The following is a 13,616-nucleotide window of genomic DNA, read 5'->3' on the forward strand; positions in this document are numbered from 1 at the left end:
GGGGAAGTATATTGCCAGGAGTCACCAGATACTGTGGGTAAATAATTATTTATGAGAACTTCCTTATGACACAAGCCCTACCCAGGTCAATTAATCATCTAAGAGAAACTGGAAGGAGGGGCAAGTACTGCAGCAGCGCTACCCATAACAGTCCAGAGAGACATTCACAGCCTTTACCCGTCACTTTTCCTTTCCTCCCAGGCACTACGTGGGTAGAGGAGCAGGACCATGGAACCACAGGGCTTAGAGACAATTCTTTCCTCTCCCACGCGGCGGCCTTAGGCAGCTAGCGAAGTGCAGATGAGGGTAGCCCCCCCCGCCCCCTTCCCTGAACCGTTAGCGCCGGGGCAGGGAGCGGGGCCAGGAGCAGCCAGGGGGCGCAGGAAGCCAGGAGCCGGGGTCAGCGGACAGGACATGGGGCCCGAGGAGCAGCAGAGGCGGGGCAGCGGGCAGATGGGCTCTGAGTTGGACCCAGAACCAGGTCCCGGCCCCGAACCGACCATCCCCCCGCACGACAACTTTGCCCTGTTTCTCAGCCGGCGTTTCGGCCGGCTCGGGGGGCTGATAGGCGCCCACCCGTGGCCCTTCCTGCTGCTCCCGCTGCTGCTCTCGGGCAGCCTCGGCGCGGGCTTCCTCTTCTTGCCGCAGAGACAAGCCAATGACATCGAGGGGCAGTTCACGCCGCTCGGGGGGCCCGCCAAGAGCGAGAGACGCTTTGACCAGGAGCATTTCCCGACCCGCGACTCCGAGCGCTTCTCCGGCCAGAGGCTGCTCACAGAGGGCGCCTTCGCCTCCCTCATCGCGGTCTCCGCCTCAGGCAACAACATCCTGACGGCGGGAGCCTTCGGGGAGCTCCTGCGGCTGGACGGGGCGGTGCAGAGCCTCGCTGTTCCCGGGGGGGACCCAGGCACCCAACTCTCCTACCCGGACCTGTGCGTCCGGAGCAATGGGTCCTGCGGCAGCCCCAACCCGCTCCTGGCTGCAGTGCAGGGGGAGCCGGCCCGGCTAGAGACCCTCCTCCCGCAGCTCACGTACCCCGTGTTCGGGAGCAGCGTTTTCATGGGCACCTTCTTAGGAGGCGTTCAGCTGGCTCGCGGAGCGGGCGCCTCCCGGGTGCAGGCAGCCAAAGCCCTGAGGCTGGTTTATTACCTGAGAGAAGACGAAGCCGCGGACCGAGAGAGGAGTTTGCAGTGGCTGGAAAACTTCCTCAAGCGCATCCCGGCTGAGCTGGAGGCTTTAAATCTCACCTCTGTCCAGGTACAGCGCCGAGCAGCCCCCTGGGGTACGGAGCCCTCCCCGGGGTGTGCAGCGGGATCCTCCTGCTCTAGCCTCCCCGCTTCGGGGGCGGGAGAGCCGGAGCGCCGGGCTCTGTTCCCGAACCCGGCACCCAAACCCGGATCCGGAATGAGAGGAAAGGCGCTGAAATGCCCAAGGGAGGGGCCGCTTGTGCTGCACCTGCCCTTGGCTAGGTTGCAATGTTCACTCCAGGCTGGGGTGAGCAAACTACGGCCCGCGAACTGAATCCGGCCAATAAGCCGTTTTAAGCCGGCCCCTGAGCCGCACCACGCGGCTGGGCCCCCCACACGGCTCGGCAGCGCTCAGGCCAGGGCGCTGGTTCTGGAGCCGAGCCACGTAGTGCTGCCCCGATCCGGCCAGGGCCGCAGGATCATTCATCTTCTCTTGGACTGTATGATTAGTTTTAATTAATACTTAACTGTGTGCTAATTTTTTCCTATTCTTAATATGTGATTTTTAGCTTAGGGTTTACAGTAGATAATTACAGCTAAAATCATAATTAAAATATTAAAATGGTAGTGCCTAAAATAACAATCTGAACCCTATTCCTATAGTATTTTAATTATATATATAAAATACAAGGCTAAAGAAAATTTTTATTTAACCCATTATATTTTTTAATGGCAGGTGGCTTACTTTACCTCAATATCCAGACAGGAAGAGTTTGAAGGAAATATCAGGAAAGTGATCCCCCTGTTTTCCATAACATACTTTCTAACTATAGCCTTTTCCATTACTTCTTGTTTAAGGTAAGCTCTTGTCTTCTGTTAATGACCTTTCAAACTTACTCTTCAATATCCTTTATATATTTTCCATTTTACTGAAATGAATCAAAACATACATAGAATCATAGGGTTAAAAGGGACCAAAAGGGTCATCTAGTCTGACCCCCATACAGGAAAGGAATCTTACAGTTATACATATTTTCATGTTTTAATAACTCAAATATTGCTGACGACCTGTATCTACATTAGAAAAAAGATTACATTAGCCAAGCAACCATACTAAATACTAAATTTTAAAATATGCCAAACAGATTTCTTTGTGTTTTTTTCAAATCATTTAAATTCTTTTTCCATCTATTTAAATCCACATTTCAGAGTTGCAAACCTCAAACAAATACCAACTTAGATTAAGCCAACTGATAAAAGAAGAATTCATAATTAGTTCTTTCAGAAAGGACCCTCTTGCCTAGTACAATGAAGCCCTGGTCCAGGGGTCAACAACCTTTTAGAAGTGGTGTGCCAAGTCTTCATTTATTTGATGTAATTTAAGGTTTCGCGTACCAGTAATACATTTCACATTTACAGGGGCCGCCAGACGGAACCCCAAACTGGCAGTGGGCTGAGCAGGGCTGGCAGCCGGAACCCTGGCTCGCAGGAGCCGGCGGATGGAACCCCAGACTGGCAGCGGGGGTGGCAGACGGAACCCGAGACCGGCAGCGGGCTGAGCCACTCAGCACGCTGCCAGTCTGGGGTTCCGTCTGCCGGCCCCTGCCAGCCAGGGTCCCGGCCACCATCCCAGCTCAGCCCGCTGCCAGCCCAGGGTTGTGTCCATCGAGGCAGGCAGCGGGTTGAGCGGGGCCGGCGGCTGGGACCCCGGCTGGCAGCACAGTGCCACTAAAAATCAGCTCACGTGTCACCTTTGGCATGTGTGCTGCAGGTTGCTGACCCCTGCCCTGGTCCTTGATTACGGTCTCTAGATGCTACCCCAATACAACTACTACTACTGATTAAAATATGCTGTGGAATATTGATACAAAAATTGTGGGTGATCCTTCAAGTTATACTCACGTGAGCAGCTATAGTGAAGTGAGACATTTTGCCTGAATAAGAACTACTTACATGAGTAAGGATTTGCAGGAATACCACTAATACATATATTTTAAAGAGAATATCAAGGTTGGAAGGGACCTCAGGAGGTTATCTAGTCCAACCCCCTGCTCAAAGGGGGACTAATCCCCAGACAGATTTTTGCCCCAAATGGCTCTTTTAGGGATTGAGCTCACAACCCCGGATTTAGCAGGCCCATGCTCAAACCACTGAGCTATCCCTCCCTGCCAAATGTGACTTGTTACAAATTTGGTACTGAAAAGCAGATGCATTAAATGAAAACATTATTACTGAAGTAATTTAGCACATAGAGGGACCAATTCTGCAGTAGCACATACAGGGTACAGAGGTCCTTGGCCATGACAGTAGGTGTTCAGATATCCATCACAGGTGTGTAGACTAGGCAGTGTTTTCTATGTACCCTAAGTTTGAACACAGACACAAAATGGAACAAAAAAGAATGAAAGTGAAAAATAAGTGGGGTGCCATTCATAAACTTATTTGCAACTGATGCTGTCCTCCATCAGGGTGTGCAGGTACCATTTCCTATATATCTAGTTACTCCTGCTATTTTGCAGGACAATCTGAAAATATGGATTTGAGGCAGTTCCACAGTGATCAAAATGAGTTTCTATGCTGCCAGGTTCCAACGTGAAAATCTTTCCCTCCTGCACCTATGCATCTATCTGTAGTTTTGGCCTATATAAGATCAACATTTTAGTATGTTATCCTTGATTTGAAGAAAACATTTTGAAACAAAGACAAATCTCTTTATGGTAGTTTGTCATTTGTGAATCCTCTAGAACATTTTTATGAAGGTTTTGGGATTCAATACACTAACATTTCATGTAAAACAAAAACTAGAAAATGAACTATTCCAAATATATAAGAATGTGTTTTCCATTTTTAATAAAAGCTAAATTAGGAAAGGTTTAGTCTTCTAACTGTCCCTGGACTGGAGTTATTATTTATGATAGGGCAACACTAGACATTAACTTAACCATAAATTCCTTTAATAAATCCAAAGGCCAACTACTGTTTCTACAATTGTTTTAAACACATCTAAAAAGCCTAGACAATAAACAATTTACTACATCCAACACAGTAACACACATCCATAAGGATATGATCAATTATACTACAGACGTACCAGACTATTGTCCTCTCATTCTGGTCTGCCCCAGCTTGATTGGCCCTGATCTGATAAAGATTCTTCAGATTCACAGCTCTCTTCTTTCCCTTTCAGCTAACCTACTAACATTAGCAAAAAAAAATATCCCCAATTTGAGGCAGTTTATCCTTACTTTCCTTCCTCTACGGTCTTCCTTTCTTATCTCCTCCACCCCCCTTTCCCTACCAGCAGAAGAGTGGGAAGATTTGTGCTTGTTTCTTTTAAGACACCTTTTTTTTTCTTGTTATTGCCGCTCTTTATTTTATAGTTACCTTTTGAACCATACATCCTTCCCCCACTACATTCTTATAACTCATAATTCTCAGAGCCTTCTTTTACTAGTTGATTGGGGCCTTTTCCTTACTAGCCTCAAATCATAAAGAAAATATATTATTTTCTTAACCAAATTTAAGATAACTTTAATTCTTTAATCTCATAACTATCCCTAAAACTTTTAAAAACACAAATCAATCTTTTTTTAAGTTAGTTTCTTAACAGGTCAGATTAAACATGGCACAAATAGACTAATTTGGCCTCTGTCCCCAATTCAGAACATCCATTTGTGGTCTATGAACTATCAGGGAATGAATATGTTAGCCGTAATTGACTTTTGCTTATTTACATTACTTAAATACTTAACTTTTACAACAGAGCTATTTTGCTCACATTATATCCTGTATCTAAATGGCTGAACAGTTTATTTTTTAGCATGGCTTTTTTTGATTTATGAAAGATTTTGGAACAGATACAAATTTTAGAAATCTACCATGTGATCAGTTCTTCTGTGAGCACAAAAGAAAGTCCATGTCAATATTTATATTCCTCAAATACAATCACAGCAAAATGCAGCTCATTTATCAGTATTAATCTTTAATATTTCAGAGGTTTTACCATTTCTTATTTAATAAAATGTACTCACTGCGTGTATTGTGATAATAATAAAGAGTCACAGAAACAGTCATTTTCTTAACATTGAAGAAGGAACTTTATTAGAATAAAGAAAACAGTATTATCCCTAAAGCTATACTGCCCCTCTCTCTTTCCTTCACTTTAGAGCTTCTGTCCAGGATCTTTTAAAATTTAAAGAAATGGCACACATATCCTCACATGTGAGCCATCAGCACATACTTACTTTTTCTGTATAAACAATCTTTAACAGAAATTAATATTTAACAAGAAATTATAGATCCAGATGAGTTACCAACTTCACTAGTCATCCAGATTTGGTTACCTTCTGGCCTTGAGGAGGGTTTTTCCAGTTGATTTGCTTAAATTATCAAATCCCAGCAGGATAGATTCAGACTCAGTAGGATTATGACACTTTCCCTGCACTGAGGCTGTGCTGTGAGTACCATTATTATGGTCACACAACACATCATCTGGGTTTGGGACCAGCTAAGGATCCCCATGTTACTTCTGAATGAGTACCTTGAACAGTCTCAATCAGTGACAACAGCTAATAGTGTTATTCTACAAAATTAACATGTTTCCGCCTTGTGTTTTAAGTCCTGCTCTATGCTGGGCCACCATACTGATATTTATAGCATTTTCTGAGAACCATCTGCACAGATTATGGTTTGGTCCACAAGTTTACTTGGGATAAATCCACGAATGAGAAACAGATTAAACAACACTTAATCTTGTAGATAGTACAGACTTTGAACTGACCCACCAACTTATTTTTTGCCCTGGGCTATTGAGCATACTACCTTAAAAGTCTCTTTACAAATCAAGGTTGTTTCTGCTCCTGAATCAATTTTAAATTTAACTATAATATTGAAATCTTGAGATCCAAGCCTGTACATGAATGCTGTCTTTGAACAGAGATCCCAGAAAATAGGCACTCATCCTTGCTTGGGATATTTCCTTGACTTCTTTTCTTCCATGGACATGTTCAAATGTCCTTATTACTTTTTCTACATATGCTTCTACTGTGTGGGCCAGTGGTTCTCAGCCTGAATCCCACAAGCTGCTTGTGGCCCAATCAGCACAAAGCTGAGGCCCATGTGACATCCTCAAGGCCATACAGGTAGTATTGGATGTGGACCACATAACACATTGTGGGCCATATATGTTATGTTTCCATTCTTGTGGATGTTCTCTGAACTCTTTCCAGTTTATCAACATCCTTCTTGAAATGTGGATACCAGAACTGGATAGAATATTCTAGCAGAAATCACACCAGTGCCAAATATAGAGGTAATATAACCTCCCTACTTCTACTTGATATTCCCATTTATACATCGAAGGAGCACACTACCGTTATTGGCCAAAGCGTTGCACTGGCTGATTATGCACCATGATCCTCAAGTATTTTTCAGAGTCACTGCTTCCCAGAATAGAGTCTCCCATCCTGGAAGAATGGGCTACAGACTTTGTTCCTAGGTCTATAACTTTACTTTTGGTTTTAACTTTATAACTTTAACCTTAACTTTTGGCCTTATTAAAACACATATTTATTAGCTTGCACCCAGCTTACCAAAAGATCCAGATCTCTGTATCAGTAACCTATTCACTTCATTATTTACCATTCCCCCAAGCTTTGTGTCATCTGTGAACTTTATAAGTGATAATTAAGGCTAAGATTATGTCACAGAGGATGGAATCCATGGCTTCCAGAGACCTCTGTAAAATTTTCCACTTCAGACCCAGGGCGGCTGGGCTGGAGCTGTCAGCCAGCAGGGGGAGCTCTCAACTGCCGCAGGCACCGAGGCCCCCCCCAGAACTACCAGCCATGGGCCCCAAAGTTCTGAGTGGCGGCAGGGGGCCCCTGACAGCCCCCAGCCTCCGCGGGCAGCAAGGGTACCTTGCAGCTCCCAGCCACCACAGGTGGCAGGGGGATCCTTCAGCTCTCAGGCACCACAGGCGGTAGGGTGGACCCCAGGAGCTCCCAGCTACCACGGTGGCGAGGGGGACCCTGGAACTCCCAGCCTCCATGAGCGGTGGGGGGACCCCGCAACTCCCAACCACCACAGGTGATGGGGGGGGGGAACCTGGCAGTTCCCAGGCATCATGGTCAGCAGGGGAACCCCAGCAGCTCCCAGGCAGCGTGGGCAGCAGGGGAACCCCAGCAGCTCCCAGGCACCTTGGGCAGCAGGGGAACCCCAGCAGCTCCCAGAGAGCGTGGGCAGCAGGGGGACCCCAGCAGCTCCCAGGCATCATGGGCAGCAGGGGAGGCCCTGGCAGCTCCCACTTGGTGTGGGTGGTGAGGAGACCCCCAAAGCTCCCAGGCACCTTGGGCAGCAGGTGAGGCCCACGGTGGTGTGGACGTTGGTGGAGGTCCCAGGATCTTTGAGCCACCGTGGGCACGTGGGGGACCCTGGAGCCACAGCAGCTGTGGGTGCTGGACACCCACCTCACCCACCCCCATTTTGTCAAAGTCATTTTTAGTAAAAATCAGGGACAGGGCTCAGGTGTCCATGAATTTTTGTTTATTACCCATGATCTGTCTATGACTTTGACTAAAAATAACCTTGACAAAATCTTAGCCTTACTGATGATTTTATGTTTCCTTCCATGCCATTGATAAATAGCACAAGGCCAAGAGCTGTTCACAATGGGACCCCACTAGACACACAGTTGCTTGATGATGAGTCCCCATTTACAACCTGTCAATTACCCAGTTTTTAATTCATTTATAAACAGTTACAGTTTCACTCCTAATGAACTTCTCTAGGCATTGCTGTTCCCTGTGTAAGCTACATTATGGCTCAGGATCTTGTGATGTGCTCCTTCCTCTCAGGCCATTCCATGTGCTTTCCAAGACTTGTGGAGAGCAGGAACTTTGGCATTTTCTTTTCCTCTTATTTATGTCCAGAATTAGTCAACTTCTGACACCATGTCGTATGGCATATGTAAAGAATCACAGAAAGAAATACTGTATCCTAAGAGCAGAAAAGCTTTATTAGAATAAGCAAAACAATATTATCACTAAAGCCATTCTGTTCCTCTCTGCTTCACTGTAAAGTTTCAATCTACAACTTTCCCCAGCCCTTTCATGCCTGGTTTTCTGCAAGAGATTTAAAGAAACAATTCCTATAGCCATGCACTAGTCAGGTGTGAATGATCAGCAGGACATTTTCATAGCTAAAGGGGTTGATTCTGTGAGGCACTGAGAATCTCTTGCAAGATGCTTAGATACTGCCTTGGTAGGCATGGTATAAAGGAATTCTGTAGACAGAGACGGAGTCCTCTTTACTCCCGTTAATTTCAGTGGGAATTGATAGTCCTCAAGATCTTGCCAGATCAAGCCCTGTGTTTTCATTTATAAAGGACTAAGATGCACTAAAAGCATTTATTTCACACCAAACTATGATATACATTCCCAACATAACCTGCATACTTTTCCAAGCAATGTATTAAACAAAGGGGCCAAAAGAAAAATAATTGGCTCCTGATAATCTTAATCAGATTTGGACTCACTAGCATGAGGACCAGCTGGGAGACCCCTGGACTCTGTGAAGGATAGAGAAGCTATTACACAGCTGTGTAAGCTGTGAAGCAGGGCTGCAGCCTGAAGCAGGGTGCTAATATTAGTCTGGCAGAGAGGCAGCATTCTACGGCCCACATACTCTCATCATGGGAGCCAACTTGTTGCTCATAAGAGAGCCAAAGACTAGACATCCTGGAAATTACCTCAGAAGTGGGAGACAATGTCCAATTGAATGGCTGCCCTAGTTGAGCCTTTCCCTTCCTGCAAAAGGCAGAAGCTCAGTGGCAGACCTCAGAGCTCTGCCTTTCACTCTTTCTCTCCAGACTAAAACAAAGCCCTCTGGTTTCTTGCCTATGTCCATTTTCTTTCCTTTTTCTTATCTTCTCTCTTTTCCTTATTATCTCTGCAAGATAGTGAGAGAGAAGGAGAAAGAGAACTGGAGAAAGGACTCCACACTTCCGAGGCAAGGAGGCAAAGAAAACTGAAAGAAGAGGATCTGGTTGAGGTTTACATAAGCAGGGCAGAGTTCACAACTCTTTGTTTCCCAGTAGGTAGCATCATAATACTTTGACTTTTATCCATCCTTGTATGATGGGGGAAGAGAGAGAGACAACAATTCTGCTGTCAGTTAAACTCATGCAACTACACTGTGGTTGCGCTGTTAAACTGGGGACTGATTTGGCCTATGGTGTGATTTTAAAATGTTTGTTCCTGGTGCTCTTAGTAAAGTATTAATGAGAATCATGCTTTCAAAATTGCTTTGATAAAACATGACAATTATAATTGTTATATTAGAAGGATTTTGCATGCTATTGCATATATATATATATAAAAGCTTGAAAAAATCTAAACAAGATGCTTTTTACACAATTTTCCAGGGTTGACTGTGTACGAAATAAAGTGTGGGTTGCAGCATTTGGAGTGCTGTCTTCTGGGTTAGCTGTGCTAAGCAGCTTTGGACTGTTGCTGTTCTGTGGGGTACCATTTGTCGTGACTGTGGCAAATGCACCATTTCTTATACTGGGTAAGTGAAAAAAAAAAATGGGTTTGATGAAAAAGTGGAAATGCAAAATATGCCTTGCAGGAGACCATTTTAACATAGCATGAATCAGGAATCAGCACAATTAAAAGTTAAGACCACTGAGTAAATTCATCATTTTCAAGGTGTTTGCCCATTCTGGTATTCAGCAGTGCAGAATGTTTTTTAAAAAGGGGGATAGAAGGGCTCAGTTCTCTATGGTCATAGAGGAAGGTACAATATCAGAGGGCCATTCAGCTCAGTGTGAGATTGGAGCTGGATCCATGCTCCTGAAAGCTGTTCTATATTTTCCGTATCATGAATGAGGGATATACCTTATCGCCCCAGCCACGCTCCTCTTTCAGAGAAATGTTGTGAGAGAGAATGAGAGAGAGAAATCTCACCTAAAGGCAAGGTGTAATGGGAAATGTAATACATTAGGTCATATATGGGGGGGGGGGGTATTTTCTCTGGATCCATAACTTCACTTCTTATCAACACAATGCTTATTGCTCAGCTTTCTTCATTACATTTACTGGTTTAACTTATTTGTTTTGAATTTTTGCTATTTTCCATTAGAAACTGATGTTGATGGTATGTACAATAAGCTATTAACCTTTTCCCTTTTGTAGGGGTTGGAGTTGATGACATGTTCATTATGATCTCCTCCTGGCAACAGACTAATCCTAAAAATAAAGTTGAAAAGCGGATGGCTGAAACTTATGCAGAGGCAGCAGTGTCTATCACAATCACCACTCTCACTGATGTTTTAGCCTTCTACATAGGGATCATGACTTCCTTTCAGTCTGTGAAGTCCTTTTGTCTCTACACAGGAACTGCTTTCATCTTCTGCTATATATACAACATCACATTCTTTGGAGCTGTTCTTGCTTTAAATGGTAAAAGGGAAGAAGGCAACAGACACTGGTTAATTTTCACAAAAGTGAAGGACATTGTTCAGCCTCATCGCTCCTACTTGTACAACATGTGCTGTGTAGGAGGCTTTTCTGATAAATCTTCTGGGGGAGAAGATGAACATCCAATGAACAAATTCTTTAGGAAATATTATGGTCCTTTCCTTACAAAGATCTGGACCAAAGTGTTTGTGGTGTTGCTGTATGGAGGGTTCCTGGCTACTAGTATTTATGGGTGTACTCAGATAAAGGAAGGTATAGACCTGCGAAATCTGGCTAGTGACGATTCTTATGTTATTCAGTATTATGATTGGGAAGATGAATATTTCTCAGAGTACGGTCCTAGGATTATGGTCACTATCACAGAAAATGTACCTTATTGGAATCTATCCATTCGTAATGACATTGAGAACTGTATGGAGTCTTTAGAAAATAACTCCTATGTGGACAAGAGACTCTCAGAGTCATGGCTACGAATGTATGAAAATGTTACTAGAAGCCGTTCACTGAATATAGATACTAAGGCTTTTTTCATGGGTAATTTATCTGAACTATTTAAATTATTTCCAGAGTTTGAATGGGACATTGATATTCGCTATAAGGAAATAGCAGCCTCACGTTTTTTCATTCAAACAGTGAACGTTACTACTGCAGTTGATGAGAAAAACCTTTTACACCAATTAAGAGACCTGGCCAAGGACTGTAAGATCCCATTAATGGTATATCACCCAGCATTTATATACTATGATCAGTATATCGTAATAGTGCCAAACACCATTCAGAATATTGGAATTGCTACTGGAGTTATGCTGTGTGTTTCCTTGCTGCTTATTCCCAATCTGCTCTGCTCCTTGTGGGTAACTTTTGCTATTGCTTCTGTTATTGTTGGCGTTGCTGGTTTCATGACATACTGGGATGTTAATCTTGATTCCATATCTATGATTAACCTTGTCATTTGCATTGGGTTTTCAGTTGATTTTTCTGCTCATATATCTTATGCATTTGTTTCAAGTGAAAAGTCAACTGTAAATGAGAAGGCAGTTGATGCACTGTATCTTCTTGGCTACCCGGTGATACAAGGTGCTATCTCCACTATATTAGGAGTAATTGTGCTGTCTGCAGCACAAGCTTACATCTTCAGAACATTTTTTAAGATTATGTTTCTTGTTATCTTGTTTGGAGCTGTTCATGGTCTTGTTTTTATTCCGGTATTTTTAACATTTTTTGGAATTTGTGGCAGATCAGCAAACAAAAGAGTAAATATAAAAACAATAAGAGAAAACAGCAACTCTTTTAGTAACACACAAAATCCAAATAATGTTTGGTGTTATGAAAACCAGATTGATAGTAATGGAGACAATTTTCTAGAAGACAATATTATTAGACAACCAAATGATATAGGAATGGAAAAGCCAAACAGTGGCTACCTCCGCTCCAATTTCTTTCCAGTTTCACAAAATCATGACAGCAGTTCCTGCCTCTATCAGAATAATGCAGTAATAGTTTACAAAAAACAAATCGAACAGCTTCATGACGAAGGTAAAATAAATCCAGATTGCCCATAAATTTATTTACAATTTAAAATACAGCATATGAGCCAAAAAGTACACATTGAAGGTTTCAAAACATTAATCACCAGACTTAAATTTATATTGTATGAAAATGTCAGTTTTCTACTGTTCAGGTTTAACACTTAATGGGAGTAGCTCGAAGCCCACTAGGGAACTTTTAACGCACCATAGTAGGATCCATGTGGACAGTTACTGCACAGCATGCAAGTGTGCTGTAGATTTATTCCACAGTATGACATGCACAAACTGTTCATCTAGATAAGCACTTAGATCACTAGAGAAAATGTGTGGGTCAAGTGAAATGATATCACAAAATTAAAAGATTACCAAACAAAAAAACTTTGTTAAAATACATTTAAAGTTAAAAGAGTGTTTCAATAGAGTCCAACTAAAACCCCCTCAGAAATTGCACTTTCCTTTACCAAAATGCTACAGAAAATATTAAGAAGTTTGGAGATCATTAATTAAGAGCTCCACCTAGTTTCACACTGCTATGTATTATTTTGTCACTCATTATAATCCCACTTTACATAATCCAGTCACCAGCCTTAAATTTTCCACTCTGCTGTATTCTATAAAGGATATATGTTATTGGGTGTATTCTGTTGATTTTGTATATTCTTTGTTAAATGACCAGTAAATATTTCAAAAGAAATATAATCCAGGACATGTTAAATTCTGCCAGCATTATTTGGGCTTTCTCATAGTGTTCTTCTTTATGAAAATTAAATGTAGGGAGCCCTCTATTACCAAGGAAGCAGACAAATTGTTATTGTGGTCGATTGAAAACCAGGCCTAGGAACAGCAGCAGTGCGTAAGTACTGCAGCAACTGGCAACTCAGCAACAACACGTCATTGCACTACACCAGGAGCACCCCGGGACCTATTGCAGCAGATGGCATCTGGGTTGCCACCTTTGACCCATCTGGCTTCACCAGCAGCCACCCTGTTAATAGCTACCCTCTGACCCAAATGTAACCAAATGATTTGGTGACATTTGAAAGGGTTGCCAGAGTTTCCCTGTGAGAAATCTGCTTGGCTCAGCCCATGTATAGTAAAGAACAGGCCACCTTCAAGGTGTTGGAGTTTGCAGGAGCAATGGGCTACACTCAACTGGAGAGAACGCATTATATTGGATGGACATACAGATGCTGGTTACAGAGTGAAATATCTTCTCCTGGGACACAGCCCAGGTCAGCACGCATGGTTTTGGGATCTCTGGTAGTAGTGGCTAAAACTTGAGATCCACTCTTCTGCAGAACCTGTTTAGTTATTGGTGGTGGAGCAATTTAGAAAGATTCTGCCAGGCAGGCCATGAGAATGGAACTGATGGTGTCATACCGAACAGACAGCTGCAGATGTGCATCTCGTGGAAGACAATA

General features: G+C 43.3%; 1 protein-coding gene across 1 annotated transcript; it reads left to right on the plus strand.

The window, feature by feature from the left end:
- Positions 1-414: 414 nt before the first annotated feature.
- On the plus strand, positions 415-12,228 carry LOC113405817 (patched domain-containing protein 3-like). Its single transcript, XM_026647076.1, has 4 exons — positions 415-1,257; positions 1,924-2,045; positions 9,610-9,755; positions 10,382-12,228. Exons 1-4 carry the CDS (start codon positions 415-417, stop codon positions 12,226-12,228), a joined length of 2,958 nt encoding a protein of 985 aa, XP_026502861.1.
- The last annotated feature ends 1,388 nt before the right edge of the window (positions 12,229-13,616 follow it).

This window comes from Terrapene carolina, unplaced genomic scaffold (genome assembly GCF_002925995.2).
Source record: "Terrapene carolina triunguis isolate 2854851 unplaced genomic scaffold, T_m_triunguis-2.0 Scaffold51069, whole genome shotgun sequence".
NCBI lineage: Eukaryota > Metazoa > Chordata > Testudines > Emydidae > Terrapene > Terrapene triunguis.